This window comes from Prunus avium, chromosome 2, assembly GCF_965620075.1.
Source record: "Prunus avium chromosome 2, drPruAviu1.hap1.1, whole genome shotgun sequence".
In the NCBI taxonomy this organism is placed as follows: domain Eukaryota; kingdom Viridiplantae; phylum Streptophyta; class Magnoliopsida; order Rosales; family Rosaceae; genus Prunus; species Prunus avium.
This window is the reverse complement of record NC_142285.1, coordinates 8468767-8496337: the sequence shown is the minus strand read 5'-3', so window position 1 is coordinate 8496337 and position 27571 is coordinate 8468767. Positions and strand designations below refer to the sequence as shown.

The window sequence follows — 27571 nt, the reverse complement described above, 5'->3', positions numbered from 1 at the left end:
GGTACAAACAAGAGGAACTTTTTGAAAGAACGGAATCTTTCCTTTCTGGAAGTCCTTGAGGCAAAAGGATTCTGAACTGGAATCCCAATTCGACAAATGAACTTGCGTAAAAGTGGATCGTGTATCACCTGCTATTACGATTAAAACAAACTTGAAATGATAAGATGTTTTGACACACATTCTATGTTCAGATTTAGATTTGGTTTCTTTTATCGCAAGTATCCTGTTAAGTAATTCTGTAAAAACGTAAATCGAAGTATTTGTTTTTCCTTAAAAGTAATTCTTTTTCATTCACTAAACTGATGTACACTTGAAAGACGAAAGGTACAGTTTTATCCTTCACAAAAAAAAATGCAACACTACGGAGTGCTAGAGAGCAAGTTTTTACAAGGACCCCAAGAGACCTTTGAAAAAGGGAAGCATAAACAATAATCTACGACAATTGCCACTTGCTCCACATCTGCTTCCATTGCTTTGTTCCAATCATCATCCCTAAGTAGCTTAATATCTGATCTATATCTATTTCCAAGGAAAATATAAATCAAAATAAAGGTTTCCTTATATTGTCTTACGACATCTCCCGGAACCTGGCCAGCGCCTTCTTGTGAATGAGTGTTTTGTAACTATCTCCAGCCTGCACCTCCAGAGTAGGATCTAACTTCTTCTGTTGACTCCCAAGTCCTGCTCTCCTTTCCACTGACTGAGCCTGCACTGGTTCTACCATTCCACTTCCATCTCTTCCCAACCCCTGTGATGGGATGAATAGCAAAAGGAGAAAAAGACACAATCCCCAAAATATATATGGTTAGAAAATAAGTAAATAACATCTACCATATTCACTTTTTGATCTATAGAAAAAAATAGGGAACTGCTAGAATCATTTCATCAGAGAAACAAGGAGGTTTTCTTAAAACATTCAAGCAAATGCATAGTTAATATAATTTTGAGGGTGCTAGCTCATTCAACTGGTAAGATTTCTTATTATCGTACAAGAATTAAACTCTACCTTCAGCAATTGGGAGATTTGGGATTTATTTTGTGAGGTCAAGTTAATGAGGTAAGCTAAAAATTTAGAATAATCTAGAAGTGCAAAAGAAGGATATGATACCAAGCCTTCGTGCCAGCCCATGTTGCGAAGCATCTTGTTGCCCACATTGCTCTCATCAATTGCTTTTTCAGCTGTAATCACCTCGTAACTGTCAATGTTGGCATCTCCAACCGCACGTCCTCCACCCACACCGGGGGGAAAGGGCATTGAATCAAAAGAACCCTTCCTTGATGCAGAATCTCGATCTTGACAGTAGAAAATAGTAACCACAGGATATTTTACAAGTCAATTCAAATATTGTGAAATAGAAAAATGACTCATCCAACTTGGACGACCCTGTTTGGGTACTGAAGAACTAAATTTAGCTGACATGTTCCAATCAATTATGCAGACCAGTATGATAGGTAGCATGATAGATGGTTTTAATAACTGGAACTGGATTGAGGCACATTTATAGATTGAGCTTGTAAGAAAGAAAAAAGGGGGCAAGCCGATCGGAAACATATTCTTAAGAAAACTTACTTGACTCCCCAAAACCAAGATCCGATGAATCATCTCCAAACGACAACGAAGAACCATACAAGCTCCTTCTCTCGGCTGCACGATCCCTATATGCAGTATGAGGTTCTTTAGGAGCAGAAGCAGGAGCTACTGGCAGTTCAGAAAATCTTCTCTTTCCACTCCCTGCAGCCACAGGTGGTGTATAAGAACCCAATGCAGATGCATCTGTTCTGAACGGAGTCAAAACCGAGGGGGTATCTGCATTTGTTGAAGCAGATACCATGCATGCAGCAGAAGTTGAAGGTGTGGAAACTCCACCAGATGATCCTGAAAACGAGGTATCTGATTTCACCACACCTCTTCCAGAGCCCCTTATGACTCCCATCAGTGTGCCCCCTATGCTGTTGCTCACAGGCCTTGGCATGACTGGAGACTCCAAACCAGCAGTCTCTGTAGCAGAAACAGTTGTACTAACCCTTGAACTGGGTGTAGTATTCTCCTTTGTGGTTGTCATGTCAATTTTAAACTTGCTCTTTGTAGACTGCACAGAAGATACTGGTCTATCATCAGCTGATACGATTGGCTGATTCTCATCCAGAGCTACACGGGTTGCTTGCCCTTCGTGACTCCTCTGCTTCCACATCGTCAACACATTACTCATTTTCTTCTTGTTAGCCAAAATACTGCTCTTTGAAGCCAATTTGATCTCTTTTGCCTTTTCCTTCTCTTTTTTCTCTGCAGCAGCCTGGACGGCATCTGGTAATGATGCAGCTTTCTCAAATGGTGTTGAGGTTGTAGCTGGTGCAGAGATTATTACTTTTTTATTACTTGAAGCATCCGATGCCTTGGAAAGCTCAGATTGATTAGCAGATGTTTTGTTATCGTTCTGATCAGTGCAAGGGATGTATTGCAGAGTTTGCTGGTCATATGAATACCAAATCCCGTTGTTCCCATCATAGTAAAGACCTACATTGAAAAATGTACATAAGTATAAACCATGGATTAGAAAATTGTGCTCGCATGTGTGTGCGTGAGAGAGAGAGAGAGAGAGAGAGAGAGAGAGTGTGTGTGTGTGTGAGGGCAAGGAACAGAGTGGCAAATTAAAACCGACTCATTGAATAAGTTCATCCGATTACAACATCTATGACAGCACACAAAATTAAGCTACTTAAATTAGATGACTATTAGAGCTCCCTGGTCCCTGAATTTAGTTTTATAAGCAATAGCATTATTGGGAGAAAAGGAAAAGGCTCTATGTGATACAGCAGAAAATTAGTCCAGTTTGAAATTGACTGGGCCACTAAAATTGACTGACCCACTGCCTTGAAGGACCAACAAATACTCCAGTTTGAACATAACTGGGAAATACACCAAACATATTCAGGCAAACAGATCAGGAGTCTGACAGAATCACCCCCAACCCGACTAACCTGTCTGAATTCAAACAATTTGCATCTTTTTATTCATATCGGAGAGTTTCTTGTCTATTACTGGTTATAGGATTCTCTTCAGGCCGTTGGGTGGCAGGAAAAGGGGGGGGGGGGGACACTTTTATTAGGGGTGGTCATTTTACCCAACGTGACTAATCTGTCTGAATTTTAAAAAAATATGCATATTTTTATTCATATAGGAGACTTTCGCGTCTACTACTGGTTATAGGATTCCCTTCAGACTATATCCGTCAACAACATGGGCTCTCAGTGGAGTCTAGTTTAACATTTGAGCCTTGGTATCTTCTTATAGCATTTGTCAACAAGCACATACCACAAACACAAGCCTACTTAACCTGATTTTTTTTGGGCTGGGTTTCCTTGGTTTCAATAGTCCATTGGTCAATATCAAATTGTTATTTATGTCTACACGAGCATCTAGGGTTGGATTGGTGTTGGGCTTTAACCCAAGCAAACCAAACCTGTGCCCACCCTCTGCCTTCTATTCAACTTCCAGAACACGAATACCTCTCCCACCCTCATCACCTCCAACCCAAAATACCGGAGAAAGAACTTTGTACTTCATCCAATATTACAGCCAAGAAATAGTTTGAAATTAGAATCTACACTACACTTGCAGCATTCAGAAATGATATCAAAATTCAGTAATTTGATATGTTATATGTAATTTGGTCGGAACCTTTTCCTCCCGTGAATCCACCAAAAAGATTTAAAAGTAAGAAAATAAAAAAATCATAAAGGCTTGGGTCATAACCATCTTTGTACGATGCAATGGAACAAGGGGGAAAATGAAATACAAATAGAAGAACCTGTATTTATTGATTAAAAGAAGAACCTGTATTTGGATCATAGTAGAATCCAGAAGCAGCATCATAGTAATAACCAGATGCCTCATCCCAAACAAAACCAGATTGTGGTGCCAAACCATCTTGCTGTACTTCCATCTCCCCGCCATTTTGCTCCCCTCCAGTGGATTGTTTGTCATCTGGATTATATTCCTTTGGTGCCCAACCAACAGAATCATACTACACAAAAAATAAAATAAAAAAACCAAAACGAAAAAAGAGAGCCTAAGATTCAGTAAAATACCTAGTGACATATACAAGAAAGCAAAAACAACAGACCGTTGACTAAACGGGCTGTATAGACAAACATAGGCGACTGGTCTCCTCTTTTTAGATTTTTTTTTTCTCCAACCAGAAAAAGAAAAGTAGCTATAACCAAAGCAACACACAGTTGGGGTGGTTACCCTGCAACAGTAATGACCATCATACCTTGAATTTCAACAGACTAATCTTTTCCCAAGAAGGGATGTTTTTGAAATTTCAAGATTGTTAATAAGGGATTGAGTTAATGAGTAAAAAATGAGACCAAATCTGATCTGCGGAATGTTTGAGGGTACTTGTGTGCAGCCCTAAGCCCACAATACGATTATACTAAACAAGTTTACCAAACCTGTCTAACTTACACGGGCAAGTTAACCTAACTTGTCCTAGTTCACATAAGCTGTTCATTGCCCCTGCATATCCATTATATCATAATGTAACATAACAAAATACCAGCAAAACAGTTCCAAATGTCATAAATTTCTCCTCTTCCAATTCCTCTTACTCAAACTAACGGAAAGAATTGAGCATAATGGTTTTCTTCTCTTTTCTTGGGTTACAAGGTTGTGACTTAATATGAAATTTTTTTAAAATCATTATGGTCTATCTTCTGTTTTCTTGGAAACTAGCCAATCCAAAAGCTTAAATATCTGCTACTCACCCTAGTAGGTCTTTTTCATACATAGTCCTCTATTGCGGTGGGTATATTCCGCAGAGGGTGGTCAACTGACCAAGGCAGCTTCGCTTTCTATTTTAATTTTAACTGAATTGGTTTGGTACCCATTCAACCCCATAAAACCAGTTCATTGTCGGACTGAGTATTCTTTTAGCCTGAAAAGATTGATGTGAACTGATTGTGTATAATTAACAAAATTTATGATTTTTCATCTGCGAAGAAACTAGGAATTTGAATGTGTAACAAAAACTTAATCAGCTACCTTTTATTACAATTAAAAGTACAAAGTTCCTCAGAATTTAATGCTTCCTAATAATTCGGCCCTCTTAGAATATATTCCTTGTACAGGTGGTATTATTATTGTCGATAAATTATTCAACAGCCTTTTTATAAGTAATAATAAAAAAAATCAAGAATCAACTTTTCCACATTGTCAAATAAGTATACTCTGGCCTTGGGAATCTCTGTTAATCATGAGATAATATTTTAACACAAATTCTGACCACACAACAACTAATTAAATGGCAGCCATGTACAGCAGATATATCTAAATATTTAAGTATTTGAGTATTTAATTACTCATCTCAAAGTTATGGAAATCTTTCTAGACATGTAATGTCTACCGTCTATGTGGTGAACCAAAACATTTTTCACTCTCATGAACGTCTGCTTTCCATTATTCTTCAAAAATTATTCTAATAATCACGTGATCTAAAAATATTATATTTGTTGTTCAAATGCTTACAATTAATATAAAGTTTATATATATAAAAAGTATCATATAAGTCAACAAAACAGATGTAAAAAACGTATAAAATTATTTTAAGAGAAACCTGTTGCGCAAAGGTGGCTGCCTCAATTGCCGCAGCTGCCAAGCTGCTTGACTGTGAAGATCCTGGACCAAGAATGCTCTTTGCATATGCTACTCTCAAAATTTGCCCATTCCTCTCAAGTGTTGTTCCATTTGTTGCTTCAAGAGCTTTTGTAGCATCTCCCACCTGAAAATCATAGGGTTGCAGCTTAAAACAAAATACTGCACTGATTTCTTTGTTTCTTCACATCTCACATTGGAAGACAGATAGATATGAAGAACACGTCCATCAGGGGGGTGACTGAGTTCCAAGACTGCACTTAATAACTCATAAGTACAGTCTTGTAACTCTGTCGCCCTGAAACACAAAAGACTTGGAACCAAAACGTAATTAAAATATAATAATAAATAAATCAAGCTTTTACAACTATGTAAGGCATCTTTAAGGAAGTTATTATACTTCTACTTCTGGGATACTAGAGAGCAAAAAATTGTAATAAAGTGTACTATTTACACAATTTTAACCAAGCACGATAACGTTAATCAACATTAGCAGAAAGACCACACAATACATGCACCCACACAGCCTTTGAGACTAAAAGCCAATTGATAAAAAATAGAATAAGGAAGAGGAGAAATAACCTGCAAGGGAAATTTTGAGGACTTAAAAATTCTTCTTCTTTTTTTCCTCATTCTTTACATGATTTAAATGCAAGATGTATTACAACTCCAACTTACCCCACTACGAATGCAAAAACTTTTAAGACTCAAAACAAGAGGTGCACATGCAGACAGGTTTCTTTTTCAGACAACCACATGCAAACATGTTAAATCTCAGATCAAAAGAATTGGGTAGAGAGGGCAGCAGTTTTTTAGATGAAAGGCAAAAATATATCACACTTCTGAATATGTACAATAACAGTTTGAATTAGATGGGTTTTGTTTATGCCCTTGATTGTGTGTAATCGTAAGTATAGAAAACCATATCAGACATCTGGATGCAAGCCATGATCATATCACACATCTAGAAAATCATTTTCATCGATCAGTTTATAGAAGTTCATATGGCATAACATTTATAGCAACTTCATTTTAACTTATTTGGTTAGTTAAAGGAGCTCTATTAAAATATAGTTCAGTATTGGGAGACTCCATCAAAGTGAGCTGCCAACTACCTAATACATCCCACAGAAACATTTTGCCCAGTCTACATCACTTTTTTTTTTTTTTTTTCGCTTTTGGTCAGGAACATACAAATTTAAATCCAGTAACACCACATTTCCTCACATAACCAGCAAATAAAAATGTTCAAAACATCATTTCCCTATTGGAAAGGAGCTTATAAAGTAGAAGTGATACAATTATCCTACAAATAAAAACTCAGCATATGATGACCATATATAAGATCAGTACAATTATACTCAAAAGTTCTGAACATGTACATTTTGAAGATAAATTTTTTACATTAAGTTCTGTAAATATAAGTTGGGAGATAAGTAGCATTTTCTTTTATATTTAAGTTCCGTGATTTTAACAGCTCACATCCTTTCCTCGTCCCCCACATCAGTTAACTTCAGTGTCTTTAAATTCTTGTATCAGAACATTAAGGCCACGGTAATGAATACCAGAAAAAATGGAAGAAGACAATAAAATTACAACATTTAACCAACTGAATAACTGAGAAGGGGAAGAAAAAAAAGAGAAAAAAGCTGGCGTACCGAATGGAAATGTACAAATGCAAATCCCCTTGAAACATGAGTAAATTTGTCTCTAACAAGACGAAGATCCTGCAAAATAATATCAATAAATCTCCGATGCACACGCTAGAAAGAAAAAAAAAAAGTCTTGTTTAACTTGAAGATGACACTAAATGAATAAATAAAAAGAATTCAATTTGTTCAGCATTTGCACCTTAATTGCAGCATGTTTGGAAAATTCATAGCGCAGCATTTCCTCATCAGCATTTTCATCCAGTCCGCGAACAACCAAAACATGAGTAGGACCTAATGACATATATACTCAGTTAAGTTCATAAAAATTAATACTTAATTACACCAGCTAAAAGAAACAAGGGTAGACTAACCAGCTTCAGATCCTTTCTTTGCTGAAGTCATTTGATTGGATAAAGAAATATCTGCAGCCGGGGCATCCTCAGTTCGTGCCTTATTGCACTGCAACAAAGGAGGAAAACAGAGACTCACTAACCTACATGAATTTTCTTTTTCTTTTTTGATAATCAACTTACATTAATTATTCTTAAGAAAAAATAAACTAATTCACATACATTACACAGTTATGCATGTTGAAAATTTTGTTTTCTAAAATAATAAAACAATAAAAAATTTCTTTTCTATTGTACCATAGTTATATATTTACTTGGACACAAAAGATTTCGTTCCCAAAGCACTGTATCTAAACATAGCAGAATTGAAATTCTCAGTAACTCCAAGGAATCACCATGTAAAAGCACGTATTAAAGTAATTAAATACCACAAAAGCACAGAAGGTCTTTAACAAATCCACCTTAAAGCATATAATGGAATATTTCCAAGCACATAAGTGCAACTGTTCTTCCCAGAAAAGGCAACATTGTTGGTATGCATTTAGCACTTTACTATTACATGATGGAGGGTTAATTCGTCAAAATATATCAAGACAAAAAGAAATTAATACCTTGTAACGGAAAAAAAAATACACACCTGAAAGCAGGATGTCCGCCGTGCAAAATTAACATATTCACAACTAATGCACATCCAATCAGAGGGCACTGTGATGCTTTTACGGTTATTATGGCCTGATTTCACAGCATTCTCCTGACCAAAAGATCCACCTGCACCCCCAGTCGGCTTACTACTGCAACAAAACACAGTTCAAAACGGAAATAAGTACACTCAGAGAAAAATAATATGGGTCCCATTCCAGGGACAAAAACAAAACCACACTTTCAGCATATGCATAATCTGACAGCTGAGAATACATCTGACACAGAAAGAAAATCCTTTATTTATTGAGGCATTAAGTATCCGCACACCATGCAAGATGTCCTTTATTGTTTACGTTAACTATGCAGTCTTCTTCACCTTTACTAAATTTTACCCTTACCACCACCAGAGAAAAAATAAAAAATTAAAAGTTCAAAATTAAAAAAGACTCTTCATCACTTTCTTCCTTGCTTTGATCAAAGTTCATGTTGATTGAACACGGGAATAAGACGCAATTTGGCCTTCCTTTTTTGTGTTGATAGAGGGGGATGGAGAAAGTGGACAAAACAAACTGGCATTTCCCAGTGAGGTTCAAATAACCAAGAACACGACCATCCCTCTCCAACCCAATATTTTTATAAATCTGCATTTCCAGTTCTCTTGAATTCGAGTTCTACTCACTTCTTGTATCTACTTTGTCATCAGTTATATATATATATATATATATATATATATATATATATATATAAAATAGACGGTTAGGATTAGCGAAATACAATGCGGAGTGAGCCCTACAAGGGTGTCCCTCAAATAATGAGGGATCCCTCAATGGAACCTCTCTCTGTATATATATATATATATATATATATATATATATATATATATATATATATTTCACAATGACAAAGTAATGCTACCACACTTCGGTGATGGTTATATTAAGACTTCATCCGGTAAAGTAGGACCAACCTGTACTCAAAAAACAGCTTTCGGCCATCCACCACAAGTCCATCATCCCCAATCTTGTCCATCATAGTGCATGCTGCTCCCTATTAAACAAACAGAAACTCCATTGTGAATTATTTTTATTCAAATCAAATGTAAAACATTTATATGAAAAGAATGATACATACCACAGAAGGAAAATCAATAAAAGCAAATCCACGAGAGATGCCAGAATTACGTTCTTTGATCACACGGACATGTCTAAGGGGTCCCCATTCAGCCTGAACGAGATACAAATTGCAAGGTTATCAAAAGGTAGAGAGAAGTAGAAATGTGGTATTCATAACAGAAACAACAGATGACATATTACAAGTATCTGGTATAGATCTTCTTCAGTCGTCTTCTGTGAAAGACCCTTCACAACAATAGTTGCAGATGGGGCCTACAAAAGAACATCATACAGTAAGTCATCCTGCATACAGTAAACACATAGGCAATTAGGTTGAACAGAAAGATGCAAAATATACCACAGAATAATGCTCTCTCTGGCGTTTCTCGTCACGGTCCCTTCGCCTATCAGTTCTCTCATGCCGTCCATCATCATAGCTGTCCTCTTGATGACTTCGTCCATGGCTTCGACCTCTAGGGGACCTTGATCTAGGACGATCATCATGCCCACGAGAAATGGACCGAGAGCGAGAACGCTCATGCCTTCTATGTGGACTCTGTTCTCTTTCCCTACTCAAACATTTCTTCTCACGCTCCCGGTCACGAGATTCACGAGATCCACGACGCCTCCAATTGCTATCTCTCCTACTACCTCTGTCATAATCAGAATCATAACTGTGTCGGCCATAGTCATAATCCCTTTCACGACTCTCCTCCCTGTTTTGATGGGTAGCACGGGACCTATAGTCGAAATCATCATACGCGTAATCATCACGATCACGTCCACCAAGCCTTGCAATCCTGTCAAATCCAGGATCACGATAGCTATCAACACTGCGATAGCTATCTCGAAATTTATCAAATTCCTGAAATGTATCAATCTCATGATCACGAAAGTTATCCATCTCATGATATGAATCAATGTATTGTTTCTCATGTCTCCTATCCCTATCAACGGGAATTTCTTCTTCATAACTTCTTCTTCTTGAATGTGGCCATACACCAACAGCATGAGGTGGTGGTGGATAGTTATCCCTATCCAAAACATCGCGGTGAAAAGCATTTCTTGGATAGACGTTGTCCCTTGAGTATCTTTCATCTATAAACCTCCTTTCATCATATGAACCACCGACCCTGCCAAAAAAAAATTATAATATGGAACAAAAGGAGAAGATATAATGTAACACAATGCACCCGATTAAAAAGATTGATGACAAAATTAAAGGGAATATTCAGACAGTACCAATGATAGATATTGGTACACAACCATTAATGAAATTTGGCCAGTAGAACTAAAAAGTTAATCTCAATCTGCTCTTCATACAAATTTAAGTAGCCAATTTTACCTATGAGTTCTAAATTACTGTAATGAAGATGAAAAGCAAAGCGTGTAGCACTCACCGAAAGTTTGGCTCATGGACTGCAGCATACCCCTCCAGAGCCTGTGGATTCAAGAGAATAAGGTAATGTCAGCAACAGATCAATGATGATATGAGGTTAGGCAAATCCAGTCAGTCCATATCCTCATTGCCCCATGGCTTTCTCTCATTTTTCTCCCAAAAAAATGGACAGTCAGATTGGGCCCTAATAAATTCTTGTATTTATCATGATTCATCCCATATAGGTGATTTATTAAGGAGGAAACCACAATTACGCTGTTATTATCCCATCCTTGCTGAAGACCATAGCGACCGGGATCCATTTCTTTCTTGCATGCAAGCAAAACTCGACAAAGCGCTCGATGATGATATCGTTCAGAATTTGAATACCTTTCCTGTAATATAATGCACAAACAGACACACACAGTTATGCCCGTGATGAACCAAGCACCTACAATTCCCATGACTTTGACCTTGTTGGCCTCCCTTTCACAAGTCACAACCGGAATAACCAAAATCCTTTCCACAAAGTCCCAATTCTCTTAACACACAATACCTTCGACAGAAGATACCATCAGCTTATATACATACAATCCATTCAATCAAAACTTGAACAATCAATATGTTAGACTTAGCTCATAGATGACGAAGCGTAACTGACCCATTTACACAGGCTTCATAAAAATCCTAATTAAAAAACTAAATTACCTAAAAATAAGACTAAACTCTGATTGAACCAACTAAAACCCTTAAAAGGAACTTCAAAAAAAGCCAATGCAGACCTGAACGAAATCAAACCGACAATTTTTAAAAACAAAATGGATGAAGATAATCACATAATCGTAATTGACCCAAAGTCCACTGCTTTTTTGAGCAATATACCTCAGGGCACAAAAACAATGCCCTGAATTTCAACAGAAATTGGAGACAACTCCATTCAATTCAAAAACCTCGTTGAGGACAACGGCTGACTAAAATTGGAAAAAAGGGTACAATAATTTGCATCAGAAATTTATTTTTCATTATTTTTTTTATTAAAAAAAAAAAAAAAATGAGTTTCGCAAAATTGAAAATTCCTGCAATTAGGAACCTCAGGTAGCATCACAAACCCAGAGGAAGAAGAAGAACCAAAAGCTTACCGTAGATCCTAAGCTTCAGATCTCAGGCCAACTTTTGCACCCTCTCTCTCTCTGTCCGTCTACTTTCTTCTTCGTCCGTCGGCTGTTGCTCGTTTCGACCAAAATAAATTACTCCTAGATTATTGAACTTTTCGTTATTGCAACTCACGTGCTAGGCAAGCACCTGATCGCATGGGCCTATTTCAATTTGGAGTATTTTTCTTTAGTCTAGCTGATTAGACCACGGCCCAATATATAACCCGAAGCTTGATGACGTGGCATCTCTTTAAGTGGTTGGATCATTAGCACGGCTGAGATGTAGCGAAATGGGGGGTAAATGTACAATACGTAAATGTATAAAAGCCAGTTTGCGAGTTCGCGCGCCCGAAACCTTGTGCGGCTGCAACAGTCTCTCTGTGTCTCCTTCAATCTCTCCATCATGCCCCGTTCCCTGGCGCTCACAGCTGTTTCTATTCCCCTTCTGCATAACCCGGTAAGCATCCTCCCATTATTGCCTTTTTTATTTATTATTTATTTATATATTCTTTTCCATTTCATTTCGGTTCTTTTCTTACTCTTGTAGTAGTCTTATCTTTCCTGGTGGTGTTTAGGGCTGCAATGAGTTCTCGTACTCGAGCAACTCATGGGTTTCATTGACAAAGCTCAACCACATTTCGCTGAATCAGAAGAACCAATTTCAGCGATTCTCCTCAGTCAATGGCAACGACAGTGTCAATGTGGGTTCTTTACTTTATTGTTCAACATTGTGTAGTGTCTTGCATCATTTTATTTTTGAGTCAAATTGGACCCTGCCCATATTGCATTTGGATGAAAATACTAAATTTTGGGATTACCCAATAGAGGTCTATTGCATTTGGATGTTTAAAGTATGGAATTATGGAGGAAGAAAGATGAAATTAGAGCAGAGGAGGATTTAGAATTCCACACAAATTTAATGCATTTCAGAGATAGTTCAATTGCTTAAGGTGACTTTAATTGAATGTTTAGGGGAAAATATACATTATAGAGACAACAATGACTTACAATGCTCCCATAAATGTTATTGAGGATCATCAACTGAGTAGCTAATGTAAGGTGTACTGATGATGCTGACAAGAGTTACAAAATTAAACATTTCTCTTTCTATTCACGTTGTTACCTATGTAAATCATGAACTGCTTTATAAGAATTAATGTGTTACTGGCATTATAAGCTAAAAGATTGGATACGTTATACATCAGATGTGATTCTTTTACTTTGTTTATTTAATTTGGGTAAATAATGTTGTCAAACTACCATTACTAGGTGAAGTGTGCTTTCTACTTGCTTATACTTCAGTGAAAGACAAACATCGTTTTATAATATAAGAGAAATTGAAGTATGTGTCACTGTTTGCAGTTTTCCTCTGTCCAACTCACCTGGAAAACCCAGAAAAATGTCACCTTTTTATGTCTAAGTTAGTCCCTTGGGTTTACTGTTGATTAAATATATTGGGCGTACAGTGATGTTATGAGCCTAAATAACTATAAAGTATGTATTTCATACAGTTTTAGTATTAGTTTGGGGATCAATGAAAATACATAATAAATGCGAGTGTGTGTAGGGGCTTGAACATGGTGGATGGTGGCGTTGCTGTTATGTCGTAAATATTTTCCTCTTTAGTTTAGGTTGAAGTAAAATAATCTGATAGAATGGTGTCTCTGTGTTCTCTTTCGTGTGTGGACAGGGCTATGGGTTGTCAGATGCTGAAAGCTTCTCCACTAAATCTCAAGGTATTTAATATTCTTAGATGATTATAGGATATCTTGAAGATATATTATCTGGCCGATTTAGCCGGAAATTATGGTGTTTCTTTATTTAATGAGATTAATGTTGGTTGGGCGTCGCCAAAAGAATGTTTTTCTTTGCTTGGAGAGAAATTTAAAGTATTGGGTGGTGGAAAGAAGGCTAAAGTATTATGGGGCTGTATGATGGTGGCTATCATTTCGCTATTTGGTCGGAAAGAAACCAACGGATCTTCGAATATGTTAGGGGATGGAAGTGGAGGAGGTGTGGGAGAAGGTTAAGTATTGGGCAGCGCTTTGGGCATCTGTTTCTTGTGATTTTAGGAACACTTCTGTTCCTGACATTGTTCTAGACTGGAAAGCTTGTAGTGTCTTGAATATGTTTTGGTTTGTTAAACTAGATGTAGTGTCTTGAATATGTTTTGGTTTGTTCTCTCATATATTCATGGTGGATTGCTTATCTACGTTGCTGTACAGCTTCTTTTGTGAAATAAAATTTCATCTTTTCATTTCATAAAAATAAAAAAAATGTAAATTGTGATGCTTTTCCTATCCTCTCCTTGTATCCATTTGTAGGAACTAATGATTTCCCAAATTTTGATTTATTTTAGGGGCAATTGGAAATAGTGATAGTGGTCAAGGAGTACCTGTCACATCCAACGAGTACTTTCTACTTGCCTTACAATGTTTTTGGTCAATACTAAAGGCTACTGATTTTTGTTAGTTATGTAATGAGGGTGAGTTAGTATTTGAACTCATATTTATCTTACTCTGTTTTCTAAATACATACCTGACCTATTAGCAAATTAGTCACAGCTGAGGGCTATCCAAAAGGTAACATTTATGAAGTGGGAATTAGTCACCTGGTTAGTCAGTCACTTAGATGATTAAATATAAGATCTGTAGCTGAGTGAATTTTTAGGAAGTCTTCCTATGGAATGGTTTTTGTCTGCTCGATATCTCTATGATGGTGAAGGTAATCTCATAAGCAAATTAGGTATACTAAAGCTAGATCCTTCAATTGAGGAGGTAACTTTTTTTAAGACAGTCACAATGACGTGTGAGTATATTGATACCTATTTCCTGATTTTCATCCATACGGATAGGGCTTTCAAGAACCCAGGTTCAAGCTTGTGAAATAGTGCCCACATTGTGTTGTGTATACCTGTCAATTGACGCAAACAATAAATAAATAAATATAAGTAAAAGGAAACCTTTTCTGAGATAGGTACACCTTTTTGTTTTATTCTTTTATCAAGATTTGTAGCTTCTAAAAATTTATTTTGACATGAGGAATTCTAGTCGTTGCTTTGTCGTTCTAGTCATTTAATTATAATGTCAAAATTTCTCCTGATTGGTGTGAGATAGCACAATTTAGTGCACTGAATAGGCACCTTTCCAGTTTCTACTAGATGGTAAAGAGGATGATATTAGATGATGTGCAAGTATTACAGTACCATCTAGAGTTATACAATATTTAACAGGCATTCACAATAGATTTAGTGTCTACAAGCATGGTTTTTTAAGCAATATGTTTCAGATGTATCCCATGTAATGAGTTGATGTGGCCACTTTGTAGACTTTTCTCATGGCATGTATGAAGTTTTGTTAAAGATTCAAGTTAATATTAAGTTATTAACAATCCGTAGTCCGTAGGGACCTCAACAGTACCTAAAATTAGCAACCCACTAGATAGAAAGTTTATATCAGTTTTACTTTATTTTTCTCTTTTTAAACTCTACCTTTAATTGCTTCTAGATGTTTGAATGTCAAAATGGACCATTTGGTTGCTATGTGGTTTTTTTTCTTTTATTTATTTATTTGTATTACATTCCTTTTTATTTTTTAAACCAAATTTCTGTTCATTGATAAGTTCAAAATTGTACCTTACATTTGGTTAGCCTTGCCATCTTCTTTCACTTTTCAACCTTCATTGAGCCTTTATGATGCTCTTTTTCTTGTTTGTTTAACTTGCCAGGATTTTAAAGAAGTTAAGGAGATACGGGATATCTGGATTATTGTCATATGGACTATTGAATACTGCTTACTATCTTACGACATTTCTGTTGGTATGGTGAGTGAAGTATCTCCAAATTAGCTGTATTGGTAATATCTTCTGGCTTGTATTAAACATCATAGTATTACAAGTTACAACCAATATCCCTATAAAGGACCACTCCATTTCGCAGTTTTCCTGAACTCTATTGGCCTTACCTGAGCATCTGTTTCTATGACTTGGTTTTCTATTCATTGATTCTGAAAAGCTTCTTTACATTGGCCCTTTTAAATTCTAATGCGATTCTATCGCAGTACTTATTGACTCATAGGGGATTATATATATATATTAGTCTTGGTTTGTTTGTTGTGCATATGGATATCATGGTCTAGAAGTATTAACTCTTAGGGATTTTATAGCCTTGCTTTCTAAGTGTCATCATGCTTCTTTGTGGCAGTCAAAGTATTTTCATTTGACGTCCACATTTGAAGAAAATAAATTGGGTGTTCAGTGCTACTACTGGATACTACAATGTACTAATAAGGCTCCATAAATTGTATTATTATTATTTATTATTATATTGCCTATGCAGTTGCTCATGTAAATTTAGTGGAATAATTGCAACTCTGAACTGTTTTCTTTTCCTTTTAGGTTCTATGTTGCTCCAGCACCTGGGAGGATGGGTTACGTCCCAGCTGTTCAGAGGTACTTGTTCATATATGAATATCGCTGAATTTTTTTTCTTTCCAGGTTATGCAATTTCTTCAAGTCTAGCATTGAAATTAACACTTGGTGATTTGCAGATTTCTCAAAGTAATGGCCATGGTGTGGGCCGGAAGCCAGGTCACCAAGCTTGTACGAGCTGGAGGGTGAGTTGCTAGATCCAATAATTCATTTTTTTAATTTGTTAGTTTTATGAAAATATAGTCATAGTTTTCATGATTTTTGAGTAGCCAAGACTTCTGCTGCTTCGGATTTTCCTGGTTTTTCAAGTATAATTAGCCCTGGTTCTTTATCTAATCCCTGAAAAATGCTTAATAATTAGTTGTGGCTGGATGTGTTGAGTTAATTTAAGGATCCAGTTGTTAACACCTATGTTTGGATTGTTAATGTGCGTGATTAAAGTAATAGCTCACATTAAAGGTTCATTTCTCAAGCATAGGCTGTTACTTGAAAAGAACCTAAAAGTAATTTTAATATGTGTCACCCACAGCAACCGGTGCCAAAAAGGTTGGCAACTTCTTTTGTCAGAGTTGGCTGTGAAATGCAATTTCGATTTTGTGAGAGAAATATATAAAATCTAATTATTTTTTTTCGTTTGATGATTTTATTGCTGCCAAGTATGTATGTATGTTTAGAATGTGATCTTGTGTTTCTTATATGAGTTAACAAGGACCATTTGATGCAGGGCCCTTGCTCTTGCTCCTTTTGTAGATAGGGGACTGTCATGGTTCACTGTCAAGTTCCATTTTGAGTCTCAGGGCAAGGTGACAATGAATTTTCAAAATTCTATTATATGTTCTGATTACAAGCATCAATCTCATTTCATTCCAATTTCCAGGCTTTCGCCGCGATTGTTGGAATTTGCTTCGGACTAGCCCTCGTTTTATTTTTTGTTGTGACGTTGCTTTGGGCCTAAAGCCATTTCTGGTTTCTGTTCTCACTCCATGGCAGGAAGTCATCATCTATGAATATGATATTGGCTTCTTTAGATTTCCTTTCGTGTTTCTCCATCTATGTTCTGTTTTGTTTTTTTTTTCTTTTTGTTTTTTTTTTTCTTTTTCTGTTTCTTGTTTCTCCTGGCAAATGTAGATTTGTTTGCTGTATATGCACTTACCATGAGTGTCAAATTTTTGTCAATCTACTATTAATTTTTTTTGTTACATGTATTGTATCGGTACTTTGTATGTTAAGGCAACCTATGCAGATATGCGTAATTACCAAGTAATATGTTACCAAGATTGCTAATTTTAAATTGCATGACTATCTGCCAACGGGGTGTAGCCCAGTAGAAATGAGCCTTGACTTCTTGTTGCAGACTAGAGGTCTCAGGTTCGAACCACAACATCATAGTTGTGCGTGTGTGAGAAATTTCCTCCCATCGCTTGTATAAAATAAAATAAAAATTTGCATGACTATCTATGCATACAATATTTACGGATCTTTACGTACATATATATATATAAATAAAATAAAAAATAATTTGTAAGATGGCACCTTGGCTAGAAAGTTGAGCTTAGGGATGTTGTCAAACAAGTGACAGCTTATCCTATGGCTTGCTTTCATTTCCCTGAAGGTACCTGCAACCAAATCAACAGTGACTTGGCTTCCTTTTGGTGGGGAAATAATGAGGAGAGCGCTGGAATTCATTGGAAATCATGGAAAAAATTATGCTTGGCCAAGAAAGCGGGAGGTTTGGGTTTTCGTGACTTGTCCAATTTCAATTTAGCTCTTCTTGCCAAGCAAAGTTGGAGAATTATTTTGAATCCGGAAGCTGCTTGGGTTAAGATCTTGAAAGCGCGTTATTTCCCTACGACTGATTTTCTAAATGCAACAAAGGGTTCTCGCCCTTCATGGGCATGGGTTAGCCTTCTTGAGGGAAGAAATGCTATGATGAAAGAAGCACGCTTCCAAATTTTCAGCGAGGCTAACACGAATATCTGGAACGACTGCTGGATCCCTTCACGAGAGCCAGGTCCTGTGCAAACTGTGTTGCCCGATCCCTCCTCAAGCCCCTCAATTGGTCCAGGAAATAATGGACAAACAGAACCACACCTGGAAGCTGGATAGTATCTCCACCTTCATCAACAATGACATTTTGCAGAACATCAGATGCATCCCCATTGGTCACTCATACAGACCTGATCGCCTTGTTTGGCCATGGAATTCAAGTGGCTCGTATACTGTCAAGTCGGGGTACCACTGCTTTCATGCAAGACACAACACCGACATTGCAAGCCATAATCATTCCTCTCATATTGTCTCGGAAAAGGTTTGGAAGAACATATTGAAGGTGGAGACTCTCCCAAAAATAAAACATTTCCTTTGGAGAGCTCTCTTTGGATCCATCTCAACCAGACTTGCCCTTTTTAAAAGAAAAATTGCAATTGATCCCACCGCCCAATTTGCGAATGTATCGAAGAATCGGTGGAGCACATTCTCTTCTTTGCCCGTGGACTCAACTTGTGTGGTTTGGCTCTAACCTTTCCTACAAAGTTGACCCTCGAAGGATCTCGACTTTTGATAGATGGATTGATGGCATTATTGCGATTCCTGGCACCTCAATAACTGAATGCAAATTTCTATTATCGCTACTTAGCTTCTTATGCTGGGAAATCTGGAAAGCAAGGTGCAAATACATTTTCAATGGGTCTCGCCCTGATCCGAGGCGCGTGATCACCCATGCTAGAGATGCTTGCTCTGAATACTTAGCGGTTGTCTCCAAGATTGATGCAAGAGGGAACCTCTCTCCTGTCCCTCATGTCCAAAGAACCCGTTGGTCTAAGCCAATCCCAAATTATGTAAAATTCAACTTGGATGGTTCTTGGTATCCTGGCACGATGAAGGGCAGCATTGGCATTGTGTCTTGCAATTCCTTTGGTGAATGGTGTGGAGGTCTTGCTTCCCCACTTTTATGTGTCTCATCACTTAGTGCAGAAGCGGCTGCTGCTCTATGTGCTTTACACCTTGCCAAAAACAAGGGTTATCTGAGAGTCATCATGGGTGCCTAGGAGTGCAAATCGTGCAACTCATGCAGCGGCGTCGATAGGTAACAGAGCTATGGAACTGCAAAGTTGGGTCGACAAACCACCATCGTCTCTCGTTGGGGTTCTAACTTCTGATGGTTTGCCTTGTCCACCTCATGATGCATCTGCTGTTTAGTTTTATTATCTCTTAGTAACTAGTTTGCTGGGTAGGGACTGTTGTTCTAGGCTCCGATGGAATCTAGCCATGTCTATGTCAAAACATAGAGAATATTGAGAGAAGAAAGTGGAAAGTGTAGAGAGAATGAGAGTTGTTGAATATTTTCTGATTTTCACTTATATTTCATTACTTACAATCAACACATATATATACAAGTTCCTAAGACATTAGTCAAGCCCCCCGAGTTAGGCAACCAACCAAGTTAGGCAACCAACCTAGTTAGGCAACCAAACTAATCCTCATTAATTGACTAAACATTGTAGGTGCCAAACATAGTAGGTGCCAAACATTAATTGACTATTACTAGCCACATTAATTGACTACTAGACAACATAATTAACATAGACAAATTCAACATATGACAACTTCTAACATTCCCCCTCAAGTTGGTGCATAGATATCACCGATGCCCAACTTGATCAATGAGTTGTGGAATACTCTGCTAGAAACTGCTTTTGTCAAAATATCTGCCAGCTGGTCTTCGGACTTGACAAACGGAAGCTGAATTTCTTTATTTTCAACTTTCTCTTTAATGAAGTGTCGATCCACTTCAACATGTTTGGTGCGATCATGTTGAACTGGATTGTGTGCAATGGATATTGCAGCCTTGTTATCACACTGTAGATGCATTCCTAATGTAGGTGCATATCCAATCTCTGTAAGCAATTTTCTCAACCAAAGAAGTTCGCAAATTCCTTTGGTCATTCCTCTGAATTCCGCTTCTGCACTAGACAAAGCAACAACATTCTGTTTCTTGCTCCTCCAAGTAACCAAGTTACCTCCCACAAATGTGAAGTACCCTGATGTTGATCGTCTATCAGTGACATTCCCTGCCCAATCTGCATCTGTATAGCCACTGATATTCAGATGACCATTCTTAGAGAACATAAGTCCTTTTCCTGGTGCGGACTTCAAATATTTAAGAATCCGAAGAACCGCATCCATATGATCTTCACTTGGACAATGCATAAACTGACTAGCAACACTTACAGCATACGCGATGTCGGGTCGGGTATGGGATAGGTAGATCAGTCGTCCCACCAATCTTTGATATCTTTCTTTGTTAGTGGGTACTTGATTGGGATATTCCCCAAGGCGGTGATTCTGAACAATTGGAGTGTCCACAGGTTTGCAATCTAACATTCCAGTTTCTGCCAATAAATCTAGAACATACTTCCTTTGTGAGAGGAATATGCCTTGCTTTGATCGAGCAACTTCAATGCCCAAGAAGTACTTGAGTCCACCAAGATTTTTCATTTCAAACTCCTTTGCCAAACATTTTTGTAGTTGAGAAATTTCCTGCTTATCATTCCCAGTAATAATCATATCATCAACATAAATGATGAGAGCAGTTACCTTTCCTCCCTTGTGTTTTAAGAACAGAGTATGGTCAGAATTACTCTGCTTAAAACCATAAGTCTTCATTGCCACGGTAAAACGCCCAAACCATGCTCGGGGAGACTGTTTCAATCCATATAATGCCTTTCACAATCTGCACACCACATTAGCAGGAGTAGATGTAACGTATCCTGGTGGGATATCCATGTAGACTTCTTCTGTGAGTTCTCCATGGAGAAAGGCATTCTTCACATCAAATTGGTGGAGAGGCCAATCGAGATTTGCTGCAATGGACAATAGCACACGAACGGTGTTAAGTTTTGCAACTGGGGCAAATGTTTCTTCATAGTCAATACCATATGTCTGCGTGTATCCCTTTGCCACAAGTCGTGCTTTGTATCGTTCAATTGACCCATCAGCATTGTATTTCAAAGTGTAAACCCATCTGCATCCGACAGTCCGTTTTCCTTGAGGTAAATTCTCCAGTGTCCATGTGTGATTTTTCTCCAGAGCATGCATCTCCTCCCTCATTGCTTGAACCCATTTTGGATCCTTCAATGCCTCACTCACTTTGGTTGGAATATGAATTGCGGATAACTGGTGTACAAAGCCTTGGAGGGGTGCAGATAATTTTTCCGCAGAAACATAGTTTGCAATTGGATACTTTGATACCTTGCCATTATCCGGTGAATACCGAATTGGCGGTTTTCCACGATTCTGTCTATCAGGTAATTGATAACTAACAGTTTCATCAACTAAAACAGTAGATGTAGTAGAATCACGTACCTCAGGAGTATTCTCAGGAGATTGATCAGCTGGTACTGAGATGTGAGGGGGGTCTTCATCATCGTCGGTGAAGTATGAAAAAAGGTTGTGCTCTCTGTTGTGGAGCGACCGGTCGCTGGTTTCATCGCGACCGGTCGCATTTGGGCAGTTTCGAAAACTTCCAGCAATTTGGGGTGACCGGTCGTTGGGCTCCTGGCGACCGGTCGCATTTGGACAGATTTGATGTTCAGCTTCAGTACTTAGATGCGACCGGTCGCTGGGCTCCGGGCGACCGGTCGGATTTGGACAGAGTCGAATTTCAGCTTCAGTACTTCTATGCGACCGGTCGCTGGGCTCCTGGCGACCGGTCGCTTTTGGGCAGATTACATTTCCTTCTGGCCTTTTGGGATCCGTTTTGCTCCAATCTTCACTTTGTTGAATTTCCAGAGCCTCTTTACCCATTGTTTCTATGTGGATGTCTCTTTGAGGCGGAGAGTTGGACATCGGATCATGAAAGAACATTTCAGACTCCATAAAAGTGACATCCAAAGTGACATATGTACGACGACTGGAGGGGTGATAGCATCGGTATCCCTTCTGATGGGCAGCATAGCCTACAAACACACATCTGAGAGCACATGGATCAAGTTTGCCACGTTGATTCTTATGGAGGTGGACGAATGCTACACAACCAAAAACTCGGGGCGGAAGCATCTGAACGGAGGGCAAGGGCCCATGTTGGGCAAGTGCTTGTAATGGAGTCCGGAAGTCTAAAACTTTGGAAGGCATTCGATTGATGAGGTAAACTGCGGTGACTATAGCATCATCCCAATGGTGGCGAGGAACATGAGCGCCAATCAAAAGAGCTCGTGCTGTTTCAAGGAGGTGTCGGTTTTTTCGTTCCGCAACACCATTCTGTTGGGGAGTTTGAGGACAAGTGGTCTCATGGATGATGCCATGTATCTGGAAGTAAGTCTGAAAATCATGGTTGATATATTCACCCCCATTGTCAGAACGAAGGACTTGAATCTTGGTAGAGAATTGAGTTTCAATTTGCTTGTGAAATGACTGGAATATAGGGAACACATCAGTTTTATTTTTCATCATGAAGAGCCAAGTCATGCGGGTACAATCATCTACAAAGGTGATAAACCACCGGAAGCCAGAAGTTGTAGAGATAGGTGAAGGACCCCAAACATCAGAATGTATCAAAGCAAATGGAGCAACACTTTTATTTGTACTTGATGGATAAGAGACTCTGTGACTCTTGGCTAAGATACAAGTATCACATTGGAAATCAGTGGTACAGGAATTCGAAAACAAATCTGGAAATAGATGTCTCATATAGCCAAAAGACGGATGCCCCAAACGCCGGTGCCATAACCAAAGTTGTCGATCCTTCCAAGTTGATGAGTGCTTCACACTATGTGCCTTTCCCATACTGAAATCATCCACATAGTACAACCCCCCTCTCTTAGTACCACGACCAATGATCTCCTTGGTGAGAATATCCTGAAATAAACAGAAATCGGGATACATGAGTACACAACAATTTAGTTGCTCAGTAGCTTGGCCAACAGATATCAATTTATTAGACAACGATGGGACAAGCAAAGTATTTTGAAGAGTAAGGGATGGAGAGAGGCCAATGGTTCCAGCACCAATCACAGGAGAGGTAACACCATTTGCGTTGGCAATACTTGTTCGTTGTGGTGTGGTTGTGCTTAGAAAATCGGTTGGATCAAACGTCATATGATCTGTGGCTCCTGAATCAATAATCCAACCTGTGGAGTCACTTGTATATGATGTATGAAATACATATCCACAGTTACCTGAGTTACTGAAAGATGAAGTGTCCTTTTCTGATGTTGAGGTAGACTCTTCATGAGGAATTAACGTTACCAGAGGATCCGAGGTGACAAGGGCAGCACGACCCGTTCCTCCAGCAGCAAGTTTACGAGCCTTGAGACCATCCCACCAATCTGGATAGCCATGTAGTTTAAAACAAGTTTCTCGAGTGTGCTTTGGATTCCCGCAGTGAGTGCAACCATTCCCATCTGTGGGAGCCTTGGGTCGAGAAGGTGGAGTAGTCTTATTGGCAGCTGTCTGTAGCTGGAGATGAGCAGTTGGAATTGGGCGAGAGGGTCGGTATGTTCCTTTTGTTGCCAATCCTACTCCGGTTGGTGTTGGAGCTCCTAACATCACAGCTTGTCGGATATCTTCTCGTCGAACATGAGCATAAGCTTGCTCTACTGTAGGAAATGGACTCATTTGGAGCACATCACTTCGGGCTTTGTCTAGTCGATCATCCAAACCATCCAAGAAAATATAAACTCGATCTTCTTGGATGATATCATAGTATTTTTTGATATCCAACTCGCACTTCATCTCATTTGGACGGCGAAAATCGATTTCTCGCCATAAGCCTTGGAGATCATTGTAGTAAGCTTCAATCGAACCTCCCCCTTGTCGCATACGGGAGATTCGCCTTTTAAGATCATACACCTGGGAGGTGTCAGAGCCATCAAAGTAAGTTGTGGCTATTGCGTCCCAAACTCCTTTGGCCGTCGAGAATCTAATGAAGTTGCCAATTAACCTTGGCTCCATGGAGTTGATTAGCCACCCTTTCACGATTGCATTTTCTGTTCGCCATCGGTTGAATGTCGAGTCCGTCTGAGAAGGTGCTGGGAGTTCACCAGTGAGATATCCCAGCTTATCCTTGCCAGCAACATACATCTCAATAACTTGAGACCATAAGGCATAGTTGGAGCCATCCAACTTAATGCCAATTTGTGCAGGAGAGGTTTCGTAGGTAATAGTCGGGGTCGGGGTCGGGGTCGTATTTGATGTTGATGCTTGTATCTTCATCAACTCAGCCATTTGAGCAGCAAATTCGGTGAAAGTAGTAGGATCGGTGGTGCTACTTTCAACATGGGAAAAATCATCTTCTCCCATGATGGAAACAACAATTCAAGACTAGAGTCAGCAAGATCGCTGCTCTGATACCATGTCAAAACATAGAGAATATTGAGAGAAGAAAGTGGAAAGTGTAGAGAGAATGAGAGTTGTTGAATATTTTCTGATTTTCACTTATATTTCATTACTTACAATCAACACATATATATACAAGTTCCTAAGACATTAGTCAAGCCCCCCAAGTTAGGCAACCAACCAAGTTAGGCAACCAACCTAGTTAGGCAACCAAACTAATCCTCATTAATTGACTAAACATTGTAGGTGCCAAACATAGTAGGTGCCAAACATTAATTGACTATTACTAGCCACATTAATTGACTACTAGACAACATAATTAACATAGACAAATTCAACATATGACAACTTCTAACAGTCTAACCCTGTTTTGCTATTTGTTTCTTGCTTTCTGTTGGCTCCTCGTGGCTTTAGCCTTCAGTTTGTATCTCTATTCCCTGTTTTGGGGTTTCTTGAATACAACATGAATTCCAGACCAAAAAAAAAAAAATAGAATACAAACACATCTGAATGTATCATTGCTTGCTGGAAATTCCTCCTCACCGTTTGGTTATCACTAGTTATAATAATACTCTCTTACCACCCACGATTATCATTTGCAACCTATCATTTTTTATTAGAAAATTAAGTATTTTAGCTAATTTTTCCCCTTGTTAATTATTCTCACATTCCATCCTAAAGGTGTTAAATGGGCCATGTTGGGCCGGCCCAACCTGTTTAGAGTCGGCCCATTTAATAAACGGATCGTGACTGTCACGACCCGATTTGAAAATAAGGAATATTCCCGAATCATGGTGTGAGTCATACCATAATCATAAGAATAAAATCCTACAACCATGATATGATGAAAAATAGAGCCACAAATAATTACAAATTTACTTAACATTACAAAATCAGAGTTGCAGTAGCTTGTAGTTAACTAAACACTAGGATCTTTAACAAACGGTTGACTACTTACAAATATTAATTACACAAATCAACAATAAAAGCCCAGCAGCTTAGTTGAACCCGCTTCCTCAAACTTCTTCTTTAATCCTGCACAATCTTTTAGGGTATGAGCATTCTACTGCCCAGTAGAGTACCGTCAAACCCCTCAAAGTCAGCTATCACAATTAATCAAAGTGTCATGCATCAAGCAACACAAGGTATATGATAACTATGTAATCAGACCAGATTAATAAATTTGCATATGCGATGATGTCATGAACTCACTCCCTTCTAATCCCACTAATTCATATCCTACGGCAACAAGCCTGCATGTCTCATACCATGCGTTTTACCACTGTGGCTCCAAATACCCTAAAATACGAACTAGCGCCCATCCGTCCCTTAACCCTTTTTTTTTTTTTTTTACGAATTTCTCAACTTTCACTTATCATTAGAAGCCCTGCTCCCATCACCTTAATATATTCAAGCTCTGCTCCCGTCACCTGAATATATTCCACATTTAATTTACTTAGATATATCTAAGGGTCAAACAATATGGGTAGAATATTTTCAGATATATTTCATTCTCCAACAGAAGGTATTTATAATACAGGATGTAAACCCTAGTAGGATTAAACTAGGAAAATAAGTGGTATCCTAATTACATAATATCTATACAAAGAGAAATAAATAAAACAATATCCTAATAGAATAGGGATATCTCGCTAACACTCCCCCTCAAGTTGGAGCAAAGACGTCATGCATGCCAAACTTGTCAAGCGAGTTGAGGAAGATACTTGTAGAAACAGCTTTCGTAAGAACATCAGTTAACTGATACTCTGAACGGATGAAGGGGAAGGACACAATCTCCGCATCCAACTTTTCTTTAATGAAATTTCGATCAACCTCCACATGCTTTGTACGGTCATGTTGTACAGGATTATGAGAAATTGCAATCGCAGCCGTATTGTCACAATATAAATTCATGGGTTTTTTAGGCCCAAAACCAAGGTCTTTCAACAATCTCCTCAACCATAGTAACTCAGATACACCATGGGCTATTCCCCGATACTCGGCCTCAGCACTAGATCTAGACACCACCTTTTGTTTCTTGCTCCTCCACGTAACAAGATTGCCACCTACAAACATAAAATACCCAGATGTCGAACGCCTATCTGTGGCTGAACCTGCCCAATCAGCATCTGTATACCCTTCTACATCCGTATGGCCATACTTGGAGAAAATTAACCCCTTGCCAGGAGTTACTTTCAGATACCTTAAAATACGAGTCACAGCCCTCATATGATCTACACTAGGAGAGTGCATAAACTGACTCACTATATTTACAACATACGCAATGTCAGGACGGGTATGAGCTAAATAAATCAACTTCCCCACAAGTCATTGATAACGTTCTTTATCAGTCGGAACTTGATCGGGATATATCCCCAACTTATGATTCTGCTCACTAGGGGTATCAATTGGTTTACAATCCAACATTCCAATTTCTGCAAGTAAATCCAAAACATACTTTCTTTGGGATAGAAAAATACCATGTTTAGATCTGGCAACTTCAATCTCAAGAAAATACTTTAAATCACCTAATGATTTCATCTCGAACTCGGAAGCCAAATACTTCTGAAGACTCTGTATTTCTACATGATCATCTCCAGTCACAATCATATCATCAACATAAATAATTAAAGCCGTCAATTTACCTTTATGACGCTTCAGAAACAAAGTATGATCAGAGTTACTTTGCACATACCCAAACTTCTTCATGGATGCAGCAAATCTTCCAAACCACGCTCTTGGAGACTGCTTTAATCCATACAAGGATTTCCGTAGCTTGCACACCACACCCTCCTTAGAGGTCACAGGGATACCCGGCGGAGGATCCATATATATTTCTTCCTTAGGGTCACCATGGAGGAATGCATT

The 27571-nt window shown here is 38.4% G+C and overlaps 3 protein-coding genes across 3 annotated transcripts; 2 read left to right on the top strand and 1 right to left on the bottom strand.

The window, feature by feature from the left end:
- Positions 1-259: 259 nt before the first annotated feature.
- SUA (suppressor of abi3-5) lies at positions 260-12108 on the bottom strand. The gene is made up of 16 exons (XM_021967806.2): positions 11927-12108; positions 11063-11182; positions 10810-10850; positions 9768-10542; positions 9611-9682; positions 9429-9521; positions 9265-9344; positions 8293-8446; positions 7677-7764; positions 7505-7596; positions 7312-7380; positions 5616-5780; positions 3836-4025; positions 1571-2515; positions 1109-1293; positions 260-748 (listed from the first exon to the last, which is right to left on the bottom strand). The coding sequence occupies exons 2-16, from the start codon at positions 11108-11110 to the stop codon at positions 569-571; spliced, it is 3177 nt and encodes a 1058-aa protein (XP_021823498.1). The 5' UTR covers positions 11111-11182; positions 11927-12108; the 3' UTR covers positions 260-568.
- Positions 12109-12253: 145 nt separating this feature from the next.
- Positions 12254-17633, top strand: LOC110764782 (Gag-Pol polyprotein/retrotransposon). The gene is made up of 9 exons (XM_021967804.2): positions 12254-12398; positions 12517-12642; positions 13632-13677; positions 14301-14352; positions 15668-15763; positions 16337-16390; positions 16489-16554; positions 17094-17172; positions 17247-17633. The coding sequence occupies exons 1-9, from the start codon at positions 12258-12260 to the stop codon at positions 17322-17324; spliced, it is 738 nt and encodes a 245-aa protein (XP_021823496.2). The 5' UTR covers positions 12254-12257; the 3' UTR covers positions 17325-17633.
- Positions 17634-18816: 1183 nt separating this feature from the next.
- LOC148296407 (uncharacterized) lies at positions 18817-19416 on the top strand. The gene has a single exon (XM_088248512.1). It carries the CDS (start codon positions 18817-18819, stop codon positions 19414-19416), a length of 600 nt encoding a protein of 199 aa, XP_088104638.1.
- Positions 19417-27571: the final 8155 nt, after the last annotated feature.

Excerpts from the sequence above, each read along its gene's own strand:
- SUA (XM_021967806.2), bottom strand. The coding sequence starts at position 11,110 with ATGGATCCCGGTCGCTATGGTCTTCAGCAAGGATGGGATAATAACAGC. Across the intron at positions 8,447-9,264 it reads AAGCTGTTTTTTGAGTACAG|TAGTAAGCCGACTGGGGGTG; the intron begins GTTGGTCCTACT and ends GTTTTGTTGCAG. Across the intron at positions 7,765-8,292 it reads GGCGGACATCCTGCTTTCAG|TGCAATAAGGCACGAACTGA; the intron begins GTGTGTATTTTT and ends CCTTTGTTGCAG.
- LOC110764782 (XM_021967804.2), top strand. The coding sequence starts at position 12,258 with ATGTATAAAAGCCAGTTTGCGAGTTCGCGCGCCCGAAACCTTGTGCGG. Across the intron at positions 12,643-13,631 it reads ATGGCAACGACAGTGTCAAT|GGCTATGGGTTGTCAGATGC; the intron begins GTGGGTTCTTTA and ends GTGTGTGGACAG. Across the intron at positions 16,391-16,488 it reads TACGTCCCAGCTGTTCAGAG|ATTTCTCAAAGTAATGGCCA; the intron begins GTACTTGTTCAT and ends GGTGATTTGCAG.
- LOC148296407 (XM_088248512.1), top strand. The coding sequence starts at position 18,817 with ATGTATCGAAGAATCGGTGGAGCACATTCTCTTCTTTGCCCGTGGACT.